The following is a 16,239-nucleotide window of genomic DNA, read 5'->3' on the forward strand; positions in this document are numbered from 1 at the left end:
AGAGACTCCCCAAAAATGTGCTTTCAGCTCGATTTAGCAGATATGTATCAAATTCTTTAAGACATAAAATCCCCAAGGAGTCCAGAACATTTATCAAAATCTTACATTTTTCTCTTGTTTAAACAACAGGCCTCTTCCTTAAAAAAGGTATTAACCATTTAAGAAAAACAACCATTTAAGAGACACCCCCAAAAGTGGTTTCAAGTCAAGCTTCCAATTATTTATAATTGCCTTCCGTAACTCTTGATTCGGTGAGCCGTTTGCAGAGCCGTCGCCCCTCAGTTGTCGCAGGTTCGGGAGTCCTTCAACCCCGTCAGCTCGGCGACGTCTTATGCGAGGTGTGGCCCTCAAGCCGGCAAAACTAGAACACTTCCATATCACTTGTCGAAAAGTACTTTTAACAAACACACACGGGAGCGAAATATAAGTCCAGTGCGAAATAGCACAATGCCTTTGCGAAACCGCAGTCAATGTGGAATCACCGAGCCACCAAAACACAACAGGGATGTTACGGAGACCCAGAACAACTCAAGGGTGGCCGACAGACGCAAAGATTAAACGAAACAGCCTCCCAGCTTAAGTCAAATCCGGAGAAGACAGCAACTTGCAGAGATGGGGTTTAATGACGCACACCCATTACCCCTAAGATGTCAGGAAATATCCAGAATATAACAATTGCGGGTGGGGGGGGGGGTGATGGGGGGGGGGGGGGGGGAGGGCTTCAGATTAATTGAGTAAATATGAAACAACTGCCTCCGAGGCGACGATCTCCAGGCCCATTCTTTCGTCAATCCACTTCAGCAAACAGTAAAGGCATCAATCAGAGTTTATAACTAGGATCAAAATTCGTGTCCGGTATCAAACCACTACAGCCACTACCCAAATAACAGAAGTTAAAGGAGGTCACTAGGTAGTGGAAAAACGATCAGGGTGGACGGTGATCCCCTCAACCAAACTCAAACACCTATGGGCGTCTCGTTATAAAAACCGATGGGGCCTCCTGACCATTCTAGCGGTCGCGTGCTAACTCGCACTGCCGCTACCGTCCGTCAGAGCCGCTCCGCGCAACTGCCTTGCATCAATCACTCTGTTCGCCGCACTGCCGATCGCGGCCTCTCGCGGCCACCGTCGCTGAAATCGAGCTGCCACCATGAAGTCAGCGCCTCCACCAGATCACTAACATCTCAGAAACGAAGAACAAACGACAGACAAACCCAGGAATTCGGAGGAAGCTGAGCCGCTCGGCTGGGTTTGTAATGGGGTTTGTAGCCACATTACAGTTTGTTCATTGCCATTGGACCCGTCATTATCCATAACTGTCATTTAGACCCTAGAGGCACAGAGCAAGGCATTTTCAATGAGTCCATATTGCCATCGGTACTATCGTCACTAAGAATTCCCGTCATTTATGATCTTACTATATTTGCAAGATTATTTAATCTTCGCAACAAGAAACTGCTAAAAACGAACGGCATATCTGAAGAGCCGAACACATAACCACGTCAAATGAATGTAGAAGAAAAGCAACATGACTTAACATTGCACTACAGGGATAGTCAAGGGCTCTGTAGAGTCAATAAGAGCAGCAGTAGCAACTGTGGCTTTTGTCACTCAGCACATAGTTATCATCTGTGGTCGACTATCACGACTCCATTCTCTCTAGCCTTATAAAATTAGGACGATTAACACTAACATAACAGCGATTCAAAATCTAAAACATAATATTATTGCAACCGAAAGAGAGTTTGATGTAGCAAATATCTAAAGCCTAACAGGGACTTTGTGTTCGTTTACATATTGGTCTATAAAAAGCATTTTCAGATCCTCATCCATTATTATTTGATATCATGCTTCGAATCCCTTAAATACTATGAAGCACTCATTTAAAATCATCTAACTCTGAAATCTACGTACGCAGGAAATTAGACGCCTGCTGCTACATATGTCCTCAGTCAGCGAAGTGAAATATGGAATGAAGATTATATAACAGAAAAAAACATAATGTAAATCTACATTGCTAGCATGGTATATGAAGATCTAATTAGAAAAAACTCAACCAGGAGGTGTGCTGCGTTCCGATGGAATAGAAGGCTATTGAGTAAAAGCAGTAATTATTTGGCAACTTCTGGACAAATCTGCTACACTTTAGTAATATGACGCTTAACTTGGCAACCGACTCTCTGAAAGCCCCTTACTTCACTACCTGCTTGTGGAACATGTGGATTCTGCATCAGTTTCAAACATTTCCAGCACTTTGAGCGATACGTTGGGCAGTAATCAAATCGAAACAAAAAGAGACCTCGTGTCAACCTAGAAGTCTGTGAATAGTAAAGAAACTACTGGCAGCAAAAGAATCACATTCTATGGTAAATGTACACTACTTGCCATTAAAATTGCTACACCAAGAAGAAATGCAGATGATAAACGGGTATTCATTGGACAAATATATTATACTAGAACTGACATGTGATTACATTTTCACGAAATTTAGGTGCATAGATCCTGAGAAATTTCTACCGAGAACAACCACCTCTGGCCGTAATAACGGCCTTGATACGCCTGGGCATTGAGTCAAACAGAGCTTATATGGCGTGTACAAGTACAGCTGCCCATGCAGCTTCAACACGATACCACAGTTCATCAAGAATAGTGACTGGCGTATTGTGACGAGCCAGTTGCTCGGCCACCATTGACCAGACGTTTACAATTGGTGAGAGATCTGGGGAATGTGCTGACCAGGACAGCAGTCGAACATTTCCTGTATCCAGAAAGGCCCTACATGGCCTGCAACATACGGTCGTGCATTATCCTGTCGAAATGTAGGGTTTTGCAGGGATCGAATGAAGGGTAGAGCCAGGGGTCGTAACACATCGGAAATGTAACGGCCACTGTTCAAAGTGCAGTCAATGCGAACAAGAGGTGACCGAGACGTGTAACCAATGGCACCCCATACCATCACGCCGGGTGATACCCCAGTATGGCGATGACGAATACACGCTTCCAATGTGCGTTCAGCGCGATGACGCCAAACACGGATGCGACCATCATGATGCTGTAAACAGAACCTGGATTCATCCGAAAAAATGAAGTTTTGCCATTCGTGCACCCAGGTTCGTCGTTGAGTACACCATCGCAAGCGCTCCTGTCTGTGATGCAACGTCAAGGGTAACCGCAGCCATGGTCTCCGAGCTAATAGTCCATGCTGCTGCAAACGTCGTCGAACTGTTCGTGCAGATGGTTGTCGTCTTACAAACGTCCCCATCTGTTGACTCAGGGATCGAGACGTATCTGTACTATCCGTTACAGCCATGCGGATAAGATGCCTGTCATCTCGACAGCTAGTGATACGAGGCCGTTGGGATCCAGCACGGCGTTCCGTATTACCCTCCTGAACCCACCGATTCCATATTCTGCTAACAGTCAATGGATCTCCACCAACGCGAGCAGAAACGTCGCGATACGATAAACAGCAATCGCGAGAGGCTACAATCCGACCTTTATCAAAGTCGGAAACGTGATGGTACGCATTTCTCCTCCTTACACGAAGCATCACAACAATGTTTCAACAGGCAACGCCGGTCAACTGCTGTTGCTGTTTGTGTATGCGAAATTGGTTGGAAACTTTCCTCATGTCAGCACGCTGTAGGTGTCGCCACCGGCGCCAACCTTGTGTGAATGCTCTGAAAAGCTAATCATTTGTATATCACAGCATCTTCTTCCTGTCGCTTAAATTTCGCGGCTGTAGCACGTCATCTTCGTGGTGTAGCAATTTTAATGGCCAATAGTGTATTTAATGTACTTCAGTGTTTAGAAGCTACAAGAAACTTCACCTTCCTACACACATATGAATAAAATGTTCGAAGGACTAGAAGGGATATTTGAATCCATCAAGAGGCTGCTTAACCGCGTACTTCTGGTCAAAACAGAGAAAACTAATCAAATAACCAATGTGTTAAATCAATATCGCTTGGAAATATATCAGAACACAGCATGTCATTCTTAATGGACAGAAATCATAAGCCATCAATAGGCGAGCCAAGTATTCTTCGGAGCATCAGAGGAAGGCAACGGGTATTTTAGATCAAATATGACTTTGACCGCAAGGTTCATTGCATGCAGTGGCAGGAGAAAACGCATAACGTCACCATGCCGCAAATCGTCTCCTAAGCAATGCTCCCATTTTCAGCCACGTCCTGCCTCTCTCATCCTCCCCCCTCCTCTCCCGCTCCCTTACCCATTCCTTTCACCCTGTGCCGCAAGCCATCCCCTCCCTTCCCAAGCCTTAACACGTTTTATAAATAGGCAAATCACAGAGCTTCCTATAGTGGTTGGGGCATTTCATTCTCATCCAGAGGTGCTGGCAATTGTATAATTTCTGCATGGCATCGGGCATGTTCGCACCATTATAAAATTAGTTCGTTTCCTGAATCCCTGGGACCTGAATGGTGAAATATTACACAATGAGCAGTTGCAGAGGATATTGTACGCTTATTTTGCTGGAATTTCTGTTTTCAGTATAGCTACTGTGCCCAAACATATGGGTGTTGACCTTGTGGACTGTCTGATGCTACTGATACTAGCATAATGTTGGCTTTATTTTGTATTTAACATTTTGCGATAAAAAAATTAAAACCATTTTCAAAGCTAAATCAACAACTTTCTTTGTTTCGCTCTGTTTGAAAGTGTAACACGTTTCGTTTAAATATTAGATACTATAGTTTTGCACTATTAATTCTAAGCAAGACGTGCTGATAATGCTGTCTGTGATTGGGGCCTGTATCTGTTACTGCATACAATGTTCAAGGAACAGTAGGTTCAACAGAAGGTAGTATCGTCGCATGACGTTTTAAGGAGATTTTTAGTAACAGTTCGCTTCACCAAACACAATTTTGGGGAGAAGACGATAATGCATAATGTTCTGCATCGGAAAAATATAACTGAAACTATCGAATTGCTAATACAGATTTTTATTAGTTTCTATTTTAGGCCTACTTCACCCACAGTGTTCAGTCTATTCATCGAAGAACAACGAGGGAAATAAAGGTTGGGGCTAAAATTCATGATGAATGGATATCAGTGCTAAGATTCGTTGATGACATGAAGTCAAGAAAATTTACTGGTTCTGTTGGAATGAACAATCTAATAAGTACAGAGGATAGATTGAGAGTAAATCGAAGAAAGACAAAAGTAATGAGAAGGAGCAGCAATGAGAACAGGGACAAGATGATACAACATCTGTTAAGGCATCAGGGAATAGTTTCCAAGGTACCAGAGGTAGCTGTAGAGGGTAAAACTGTAGAGGAAGAGAGAGATTGGGATACATCCAGCAAATAATTGATGACATGAGTCGCAAGAGCTATTCTGAGATGATAGGTTTGGCGCAAGAGAAGAATTCGAGTTCATGGCGGGGCGCTTTGAATCAGTCAGATGACTGATGACATCAAACCAGTCAGATAACTGATGACCAATCAAAGCAGCAAAATAACCCATGATGGACGTAGTAAGGCCATAGAAAGCAAACTAGCACTGGTAAAAATGACATTACTGGGCAAGAGAAGTCTGCTAGTGCCAAGCATAGGCTTCATTTGAGGAAGAAATTTCTGGGAATGTACGTTTTTATGGTAGTGAAACATCGACCATAGGAAAATCGGAACAGAAGGGAATCGAAGCATTTGAAACGGTGCTACAGAAGAATGTTCCAAATTAGGTAGACTGATGAGGTAAGAAACACGGAGATTCTCCGCAGAATCGCCGAGGAAAGGAATGTACGGAAAACGTTGACAAGAATGGACAGGATGATAGGGCATCTGATGGGCACCAGGGAAAAATTCCTCGGTATTAGGGGGAGCCGTAGAGGGTAGAAACTGTCGAGGAAGACAGAGTGGAATACATCCAGAAAATAATTGAGGACATAGGTTGCAAGTGCTACTCCGAAACGAAGTGGTTGCCACAGGAGAGAAATTCCATGCAGGGTACATCAAACCACTCAGAAGACTATTGTCTCAACAAACAGGAATGTGCTAAGTTCCACTGGGGCTGATAAGAGTTGTTCTCGTCCACGTGATAAATATAACTGAAGTAGCAGTTGAGGAATAATGACCACAAACGTTAGCAATACTACGTGAATAACTGGCTTTGGCCAGTCTTTTCTTTATTTCCTCTTGCACGTACCTCCTCCCAACCTGTCCATCTTCCATTTGCCTCCACATACATCCTCCGTCTTTCACCTAGACACACTGTCTCCATATTCCACTACTTTCTCATACACTCATCGTTTTTCACCTGCCAACTACCCCTGTCCATCTACCATATGTCTTCTACAACTCCCCTTCCATTGCCTCCTCTCTATGCACTTCCCCAATATCTTTCTCCATCTCTTCTTCCCCCATCTCTCTGTCTGGCTCCTCCTCTCCCCAGCTCTTCCTCCACCCTCTGACCCTCCTCCTCCTCCTCTGCCTTTCTCTGTCCATCTCCTCCTCACCCATCTCCTACTTCCCACTCTGTCAGTCCCGTCCTCCCTCCATCCACCTCAGCCTCCTCCTTTCACTATTCATGTCCGCTTCCCCCTTTCCTACTCAGCAATGTACACCCCCTTCGAATGCATTCTGATACTACCTGCACAACACACTAGTCATGCAGGGAAGCCTAGATGTAAAGCATTGCCAACACTTCTTTATCCACCCCGTCACCTCTATGAGAGCTAGGTGGTACATATCACACAGTATATATAAGTTATATGGATTATTACTGCCTAACAAGTCCGTCAAGCTTATCCAAGGCACACATAAGGCACATATTCTCATCCAATTCCACAACACAAGAAACAATTTGATATTTAACAAACTGACTCCAAATTAGGTTTATGTAAATTTATGTATTGGTTCTCAGGTAGCAAACAAAGCTAAGATATCTTGGTTAAGTAATGCAGTTAGATAAAAATATACCAAAAAACCTGAACTATACAAAAAGCTATACAATTTCCACCTGCAGATAGCGAATACCTGAACAATCCTACTACAGTCCTATGTCATACAACAGACAAAGCAGGGCAGATAGCTAAAACATATCAACATAGCAATAAAAAACACTAAAAAAAGAAATGTACTCATAATAGAACAACTGGAAGAGAACTCTCTCTCTCTTTATCTATCTACCTATCTCTCTCTCACTAACAGACACGCACACACACACACACACACACACACACACACACACACACACACACACACACACACACACACCTTTGACAGAAATTATGTCTGATGGTGATTTTGTATGCTAATTGAAATACACTCCTGGAAATTGAAATAAGAACACCGTGAATTCATTGTCCCAGGAAGGGGAAACTTTATTGACACATTCCTTGGGTCAGATACATCACATGATCACACTGACAGAACCACAGGCACATAGACACAGGCAACAGAGCATGCGCAATGTCAGCACTAGTACAGTGTATATCCACCTTTCGCAGCAATGCAGGCTGCTATTCTCCCATGGAGACGATCGTAGACATGCTGGATGTAGTCCTGTGGAACGGCTTGCCATGCCATTTCCACCTGGCGCCTCAGTTGAACCAGCGTTCGTGCTGGACGTGCAGACCGCGTGAGACGACGCTTCATCCAGTCCCAAACATGCTCAATGGGGGACAGATCCGGAGATCTTGCTGGCCGGGGTAGTTGACTTACACCTTCTAGAGCACGTTGGGTGGCACGGGATACATGCGGACGTGCATTGTCCTGTTGGAACAGCAAGTTCCCTCGCCGGTCTAGGAATGGTAGAACGATGGGTTCGATGACGGTTTGGATGTACCGTGCACTATTCAGTGTCCCCTCGACGATCACCAGTGGTGTACGGCCAGTGTAGGAGATCGCTCCCCACACCATGATGCCGGGTGTTGGCCCTGTGTGCCTCGGTCGTATGCAGTCCTGATTGTGGCGCTCACCTGCACGGCGCCAAACACGCATACGACCATCATTGGCACCAAGGCAGAAGCGACTCTCATCGCTGAAGACGGCACGTCTCCATTCCTCCCTCCATTCACGCCTGTCGCGACACCACTGGAGGCGGGCTGCACGATGTTGGGGCGTGAGCGGAAGACGGCCTAACGGTGTGTGGGACCGTAGCCCAGCTTCATGGAGACGGTTGCGAATGGTCCTCGCCGATACCCCAGGAGCAACAGTGTCCCTAATTTGCTGGGAAGTGGCGGTGCGGTCCCCTACGGCACTGCGTAGGATCCTACGGTCTTGGCGTGCATCCGTGCGTCGCTGCGGTCCGGTCCCAGGTCGACGGGCACGTGCACCTTCCGCCGACCACTGGCGACAACATCGATGTACTGTGGAGACCTCACGCCCCACGTGTTGAGCAATTCGGCGGTACGTCCACCCGGCCTCCCGCATGCCCACTATACGCCCTCGCTCAAAGTCCGTCAACTGCACATACGGTTCACGTCCACGCTGTCGCGGCATGCTACCAGTGTTAAAGACTGCGATGGAGCTCCGTATGCCACGGCAAACTGGCTGACACTGACGGCGGCGGTGCACAAATGCTGCGCAGCTAGCGCCATTCGACGGCCAACACCGCGGTTCCTGGTGTGTCCACTGTGCCGTGCGTGTGATCATTGCTTGTACAGCCCTCTCGCAGTGTCCGGAGCAAGTATGGTGGGTCTGACACACCGGTGTCAATGTGTTCCTTTTTCCATTTCCAGGAGTGTAAATCAAAGTGTAATTCATCACCTTAAGTATTATGTGTTGGAAACATCCACTTTTACTCGAGTAGTAATCGAACCTATGATTTGTGTTTTGAAACGTAAAATCTGTGGTCATTCAAATGAATATAGTGGAAAAGTTATACTAACTACAATATTAAACTTAACTTCACTGGGAAAGTTGTTTGGAAACTGGATATGGAAAACAACAGCACACTCTAGCATTAATTAGCAAAATGACTATTCTTAAGTGAATCTGCTATCTGACTAAGCACAGGCGCAATGAACTACTTCACCCTTATGCACATTTCGGCCTTAGAATTTGAAAGCTAATGCTATTTACATTGTATCATTCATCAGAGGAAAAGTACTTATAATTTGAACAAACAGAGCCTCTGAAACTTTTCACTATTGAATGATAGCAATTTTGAAATGGTTACTCAGTTGCTATTTAAACTAACGAGCGCACTAATAGCTTTCATACAGTATACTTTATGTTCACTGTAGCATAGCACAGATCATGAATTGTACTTGGGAGCCCTAACTCTGTTATAGTTTAAGTAAGATAATGTAACTCATGATTTTACTCGTAATAGCTCGAATAGTTCAAAAGTAATTAATTAAGTATCTTCATGAACTTTCACTGTGACTTGCTGATTGACTTAATATAATGCAGGGTGGGACCCTGAAAAGTTCTGTCTCATAATAAAATTCCTGATTAACCTTTTAATAACAAAAAATCATAAGAAACACAAGAGGAAACATACAGACAAAATCGCTGTTTATAAACCTGTTGCAACAGTACGAATGTTGTAGGCCTTATAATCACTAGTGCCTTCACTTTATTTCTGTAATCACTGTTTTCTAGTAAAATGAGAAATAATCTTTCAAGTATCTTTGAAATTTCACTTCAAAATTAAATTGTAACTGAATATGCTTTTACTGTGAACTGAACTTAAGAATTTCATATACCATGTGGAGTACTTCACTCAAAAGGCTGTTTTCGAAACCAAATACTATTGCTCCACGAAATTAACAGCCCTTTTAACTACCATAATTAATCATTAAAACAATTTCACTTTCTCGTAAGAGAAAACTCATAACATCCTTGTAATAGGTCTAGGATCCTATGAAGGTTAATGACTTAGTATCAGACACGATTTGTGATACATAGTTAGTCTTAAATACTCATTATTTGAAAATTTCAGCAAACAGACGTATTTAAAAAAATTGCGTAACGTTTCCTGATGGTGGATGCAGTAGCGACCTTCTGTGGCGAAAAAACATAGCCATATAGCGGTATCATGGCTCTTGATGCAGTATGTTGTTCAAAGTGTCTTCTTGCCTTCGCAAACACATAGAGTTGACAGCCGAACTGGTCCCACCCATGTTCTATCATGAACAGATCTGAAGATCGTGCTGGCCATAGGAGGACCTAAACATCAGAGAGTTCATAGAGACACATGCAATGAGTGGGCAAGTATTGTTCAATTGAAAATGGCACCATGATATTGACCCATGGGAGGTAACACATGAGTGTGCAGTATGTTGATAATGTACCAACGTTCCATCAGAACTCCCTCAATCACGTCCACCCATGACCTGACGCCATGCCCAATGGTTCCCCACACCAGGAGTAATGCCACTGTACCTCTGAAAAACGGTATATTAATGGGACTTCTCCACAAGTCACTAACATATTTGCTGACGACAGTCATCTGTGCTACTGAAGAACTGCGATTCACTACTGAACACAGTGCAGTGGTACTCGACAGCAATCCACGTTTTCCACTCATTCCATGGCTCCAGATGCAGCCATCTGTGTTGTGATCTTAACAGTAGTCTAGATAAGCGACGGTATTTCATGGTTTGGCTGCTGCTAGTCTTCAACCAATGGAGCGGGAAGACAGAGAATGTTGCAAGGAGTCCATTACTTGTTCTCGGATGGAAGCCACTGATGTGAAACGGATATAATGTGCTTGGTGCACAATACAGCGACCCCTTTTTTTGGTGTTCAGATGTGATTGGATGGAAACTTGTCAATGAGTATGCTTGCCCTCAAGTTCCCAAGAAATACTACATTGGGAGAGTGTCATATCCGAAACATCAAGGTAATCGATGATTCGAGCAGCTTTCCAAAAGGAGACCTACAGTGAGGCAGACCCTTCTGAAATCTGTTAGACGCTAATAACACTCCCTGACACGAGTATGCAGCATCTCAGTGCCATTCACAGTGACCGCTCAACACCTGCCGCTGTTCACGCCCTTTATATTCCTTACCAAGCATGATAACACTTAACACGAACAACACTGGTGCACTCTGTTAGCCATTCTACCTATCACAGGTAATTGCAACTCCTGAAAGGTTTAAAAGAAAAGAACGCTGAAGTGGTTGCGAAAACAAACTTGACCTCTTAGCCACAAATAATCCTGATCCAATAGAGAGCGTCATGACGGATACAGGGGTTATTGAACACAAGTCATTGTAGCGAGGCTCAAAACCATATCAACCAAAACCACTAAAAATAAACGCAAAATATATCTATTTAAAACATCAGATAGAAATTCGCTTGATGCTTTCCTAAGAGAGAGTCTCCCATCCTTCCAAGCTAATTATGTAAGTGTAGAGCAGATATGGCTCAAATTCAAAGATACAGTATCGACAGCAATATAGATCCATACCGCATAAGTTAATAAGAGACGGGACTGATCCACCATGGTACACAAAACACGTCAGAACACTGTTGCAGAAGCAACGAAAAAGCATGCCAAATTCAGAAGAACGCAAAATCCCCAAGACTGGCTAAGTTTCACGGAAGCTCGAAATTTAGTGCGCACCTCAACGCGAGATGCTTTTAATAGTCTCCACAATGAAATATTGACTCAAAATATGGTAGAAAACCCAAAGAGATTCTGGTCTTATGTAAAGTACACCAGTGGCAAAAAAGCAGTCAGTAGCGTCACTTCGCGATAGCGATGGAAAAGTTAGCGATGATGGTGCCACTAAAGCGGAGTTGCTAAATACCGTTTTCCGTAATTCCGTCACGAAAGAAGACGAAGTAAATATTCCAGAATTCGAAAGCAGGACAGCTGTTAGCATGAGTGACATAAAAGTAGATATTTTAGGTGTTGCGAAAAAAACTCAAATCACTTAAAAAAAGCAAGTCTTCCAGTTCAGATGGTATACCAGTCAGGTTCCTCTCAGAGTATGCAGACACAATAGCGAGCGCCTTTCTTAGCAATCATATACGACCGCTCACTTGAAGAAAGGTCTATTCCGAAAGACTGGAAAGTAGAACAGGCCACACCAATATTCAAGAAAGGAAATAGGAGTAACCCATTGAAATACAGACCCATATCACTGAACTCAATTTGCAGTAAGATTTTGGAGCATATACTGTACTCGAACATTATGAATCACCTTGAAGGAAATGACTTATTGATGCATAACTAACACGTATTCAGAAAATATCGTTTTTTTGTAACACAGCCAGCTCTTTATTCCCATGAAGTAATGAGTGCTGTCTACATGGGATGTCAGATCGATTCCACATTCCTAGATTTCCAGATGACTTTTGATACCGTTCCTCACAAGTGACTATTAATCAAATTGCGTGAATATGGAGCATCATGTCAGTTGTGTGACTGGATTCGTGATTTCCTCTCAGAGAGGTCACAGTACGTAATGATAGACGGTAAATCATCGAGTAGAGCAGAAGTGATACCTGGCGTTCCGCAAGATAGTGTCATAGGCCCTCTGCTGTTCCTGATTTATATAAATGATCTAGGTGATAATCTGAGCAGCCCCCCTTAGATTGTCTGCAGATGACGCTGTAACTTACCGTCTAGTAAAATCATCAGACGATCAGTTCCAATTGCAAAATGATCTAGAGAGAATTTCTGTATGGTGCGAAAAGTGGCAATTGGCACTAAAAAAAGAAAAGTGTGAGATCATGCACATGGGTGCTAAAAGAAATCCGATAAATTTTGGGTATACGATCGCACAAATCTAAGAGCTGTCAATTCGACTAAGTACCTAGGAATTACAATTACGAGCAACTTAAATTGGAAAGACCACATAGACAATATTGTGGGGAAGGCGAAACAAAGACTGCGGTTTGTTGCCAGAACACTTAGAAGATGCGACAAACCCACTGAAGAGACAGCCTACATTACACTTGTCCGTGCTCTGCTGGATCATTGCTGCGCGGCATGGGATCCTTACCAGGTAGGATTGACGGAGGACATCGAAAAAGTGTAAAGAAAGGCAGCTCGTTTCGTGTTATCGCGCAATAGGGGTGATGATGTCACTGATATGAGTTGGGGTGGCAGTGACTGAAACAAAGCTGGTTTTCTTTGCGACGAGATCTATTTACGAAATTTCAATCACCAACTTTCTCTTCCGAATGCGTAAATATTTTGTTGACACCCACCTACGTAGGGAGAAATGATCATCACAATAAAATATGAGAAATCAGAGCTCGAAGGGAAAGATTTAGGTGTTCCTTTTTCCCACGCGCCATTCGAGGGTGAAATGGTAGAGAATCAGTATGAAAAATGGTTCGATGAACCCTCTGCCAGGCACTTGAGTGTGAATTGCAAAGTAACCATGTAAATATAGATGTAGATTAGATGGGTAGGTCACGTAACTAATGAGGAGGTACTGAACTGAATTAGGGAGACAATAAATTTGTTCAAATGGTTGAAATGGCTCTGAGCACCATGGGACTCAACTTCTGAGGTCATCAGTCCCCTAGAACTTAGAACTACTTAAACCTAACTTACCTAAGGACATCATACACATCCATGCCCGAGGCAGGATTCGAACCTGCCACCGTACCGGTCTCGCGGTTCCAGACTGTAGCGCCTAGAACCGCACGGCCACTCTGGCCAGCCAAGAAATTTGTGAAATAACTTGACTAAAAGAAGTGGACAGTTGATAGGACATACACTGAGACATCAACGGAGCACTAATTAAGTACTGGAGGTAAGTATGGGGGGGGGGGGGGGGAGGTAAAAATCATAGGAGACTGAGAAATGAGTAGCAGAATGATATATGCTGCAGTAGTTATTTGGAGCTGAAGAGGCTTGTGCGTGATTGAGTGGCATGGACAGCCACATCAAACCTGTCTTTGGGCTGTAGACCACAATACAATGTGTCGTTTATATATTACCAACCCAAAAGTTGAAATACAGGTTTAATACAGTTATGCCCAATTTCAAGACAAGGACAGAAGTATTAAGGACGCAGATTCCATGTACACTTAGATGACGCCTGATATCAGCCTGAGGGAGTCACAGACTTTTTCCAAGTCGACATAAAACTTTTCTGGGTTTGGTACCGCGTCATAATGTAAAACTACTGCTGCTATAGAAAAGCCAACGCTTCGGCCACGATTGCAGTGGCCTTCTTCTGGGTCTAATGGTGCGTTCTAGCTATGCAGTGTCCTTTATATTTTGTTGTTAGTGTTCACTGCGCATGCCATTACGTCATAATTTTAATTAGTTATTGATCACTTAAGGAAGAAGGAGAGGGAACTTTATTTTAATAGGTTATTGGGGTGGAGGGAGAGCGTGACCTCTGTTGTCCATTGGCTCTTGTGTTATGTACCATGGTTGGTGGCCACCGTCGAATGAGAAGTTTGCTGCCGTTTACCAACTGCTGGACGTCGGCCGCGGGGCGGCAGTTACTCGCCGATAGTGCTCGTGCCTCGTGTTGACAGTGCGGTCTGTTGGGCTCTGACTGCTGGCAGCCAAGTTGGGGCAAGCCTGAGTCCATCCTCCCTGTTCATGTTGTTACGGTGTTTAAGTATTTCGAGGGCCTCTCTGATTTTGCGTTTCGTCATAACTGGCTGCTTGGCCACACACAGGCTTCGCTGAATGTTATTTATTTTCCGCAGTCATGGTGATGTTCTGCCACTGCGGATTTGTTGTGTTGCCCTAGACGAATATAACGCTCGTGTTCCCGAATGCGCGTTGCTATTGGCCTACCAGTCTCGCCGACGTATGCCTCTCCACATTCGCATTCCACCTTGTAAACGCCTGCAGTGTGTAATGTCCTTGGTGGAGCCTAGCACGTCCTGGAATCTACGACCACTATAGAAGACAGGCTGCACCCCAATGCGGCGAAGGTGTTTGGCTATTCGGTCAGTAACTTTTTTCACACAGGGTAAGCGTACTGTGCAGTTTGTCTATTTCCTGCTTATCTTTCTTGCTTGTGTTCGTCGACAAGGCTGTGTTTATCAAATGGTTCAAATGGCTCTGAGTACTATGGGACATCTGAGGTCATCAGTCCCCTAGAACTTAGAACTACTTAAACCTAACTAACCTAAGGACATCACACACATCCATGCCCGAGGCAGGATTCGAACCTGCGACCGTAGCGGTCGCGCGGTTCCAGACTGAAGCGCCTAGAACCGCTCGGCCACAACGGCCGGCCTGTGTTTATCGACTTATGGCTGTACCCATTGGCGGTACCAAACCCAGAAAACTTTTATGTCGACTGACTCTGGCCGCGGAAGCCTACGCAATTATATTTTTCCAAGTAATTTATAAAGACCGTGGATAATGATGGTTCTACTACACTACCCTGAGATAAACTGGACTCTTCCTGTCAAGAATGTACCGTATGGTGTGCCTGTTCAGAATATCCTCAGGAACACCTTGGCCACCCTTTTGAGAGAAGGTGTGAGCTGACCTCTGCAGACGGCACCTTGACCAATGTTGACAGCGCGGTCCCAAGAAGGGGCGTCGGCGGCCGCGGCCGGACGTGCTGGCGGCGCCTCCTCCCCCACCCCCTCCCCGCCGCAGCGACGCCCAATAAGACGGGCGCGGCGGGCGCTTTCTCCCAGTGGCGCGCCAGGTGCCGGCCAGACGCAGCGTCAGACTCCAGTGCGTCGCCCGCAGACATGCCGCAGCCAGCGCAGACGTCGCAGCAGCAGAGGGTGGCGCAGCCGGCGCGGCAAGCGCCCCCGCGCCCCCAGCAGCAGCCGCCGCCTCTGCTCCGGCTGCTCGCGCTGCTGCTGGCCATCACCCTGCCGACGGCCTGTACCTCCGCCGCCGTCATCAAAGAGACACGTGAGCGCCCACAACTGCTCTTCTCCTACTGTACTGGCCACTAGCAATGTGTACAGTAAAAAAAGCCAACTACATCATCCGTTATTTCTAATATTAAGGCCATCCGAGACGGAGTGCATTAGCATAAATTTTTATCTGTGGGACATCCATAACAGTTCTCCGACGTATTCGTGGCAAACAAATTTGCCACAGTTGTAAACAAATGTAGTAGATAAGGTCACCGTTTCATGACCTGTCTTTTTAGAGATTCCTAGACAGTGTAAGATGTATGCAAAGTAAACCTCACTTGCCCTGAAATCTGTCTTACTAAAAGGATAGCCAGTGTCATGGTACTCAGTCTCGGTGTTGCCCATCTAACGACGCACAGTGCAACGTAAATTTTATTTCCAATATCTCTCATATTTATTCACCGAATTTATTAATCTACTCATTAACAGGTATAATCGTACATTAAG

At 44.7% G+C, this 16,239-nt stretch overlaps 1 protein-coding gene across 2 annotated transcripts in view; it reads left to right on the forward strand.

Annotated features, from left to right (window-relative positions):
• Positions 1-15,570: 15,570 nt before the first annotated feature.
• Positions 15,571-16,239, forward strand: part of LOC126457277 (circadian clock-controlled protein daywake-like) — a 151,677-nt gene continuing 151,008 nt past the window's right edge. For both annotated transcript variants that reach the window (XM_050093442.1, XM_050093440.1), the window contains exon 1: positions 15,571-15,784. In XM_050093442.1, coding sequence (XP_049949399.1) covers positions 15,616-15,784 — 169 coding nt within the window. In that variant the 5' untranslated portion in view covers positions 15,571-15,615. The remainder of the gene's footprint in view (positions 15,785-16,239) is intronic.

Source organism: Schistocerca serialis, chromosome 2 (assembly GCF_023864345.2).
Source record: "Schistocerca serialis cubense isolate TAMUIC-IGC-003099 chromosome 2, iqSchSeri2.2, whole genome shotgun sequence".
NCBI classification, from domain to species: domain Eukaryota; kingdom Metazoa; phylum Arthropoda; class Insecta; order Orthoptera; family Acrididae; genus Schistocerca; species Schistocerca serialis.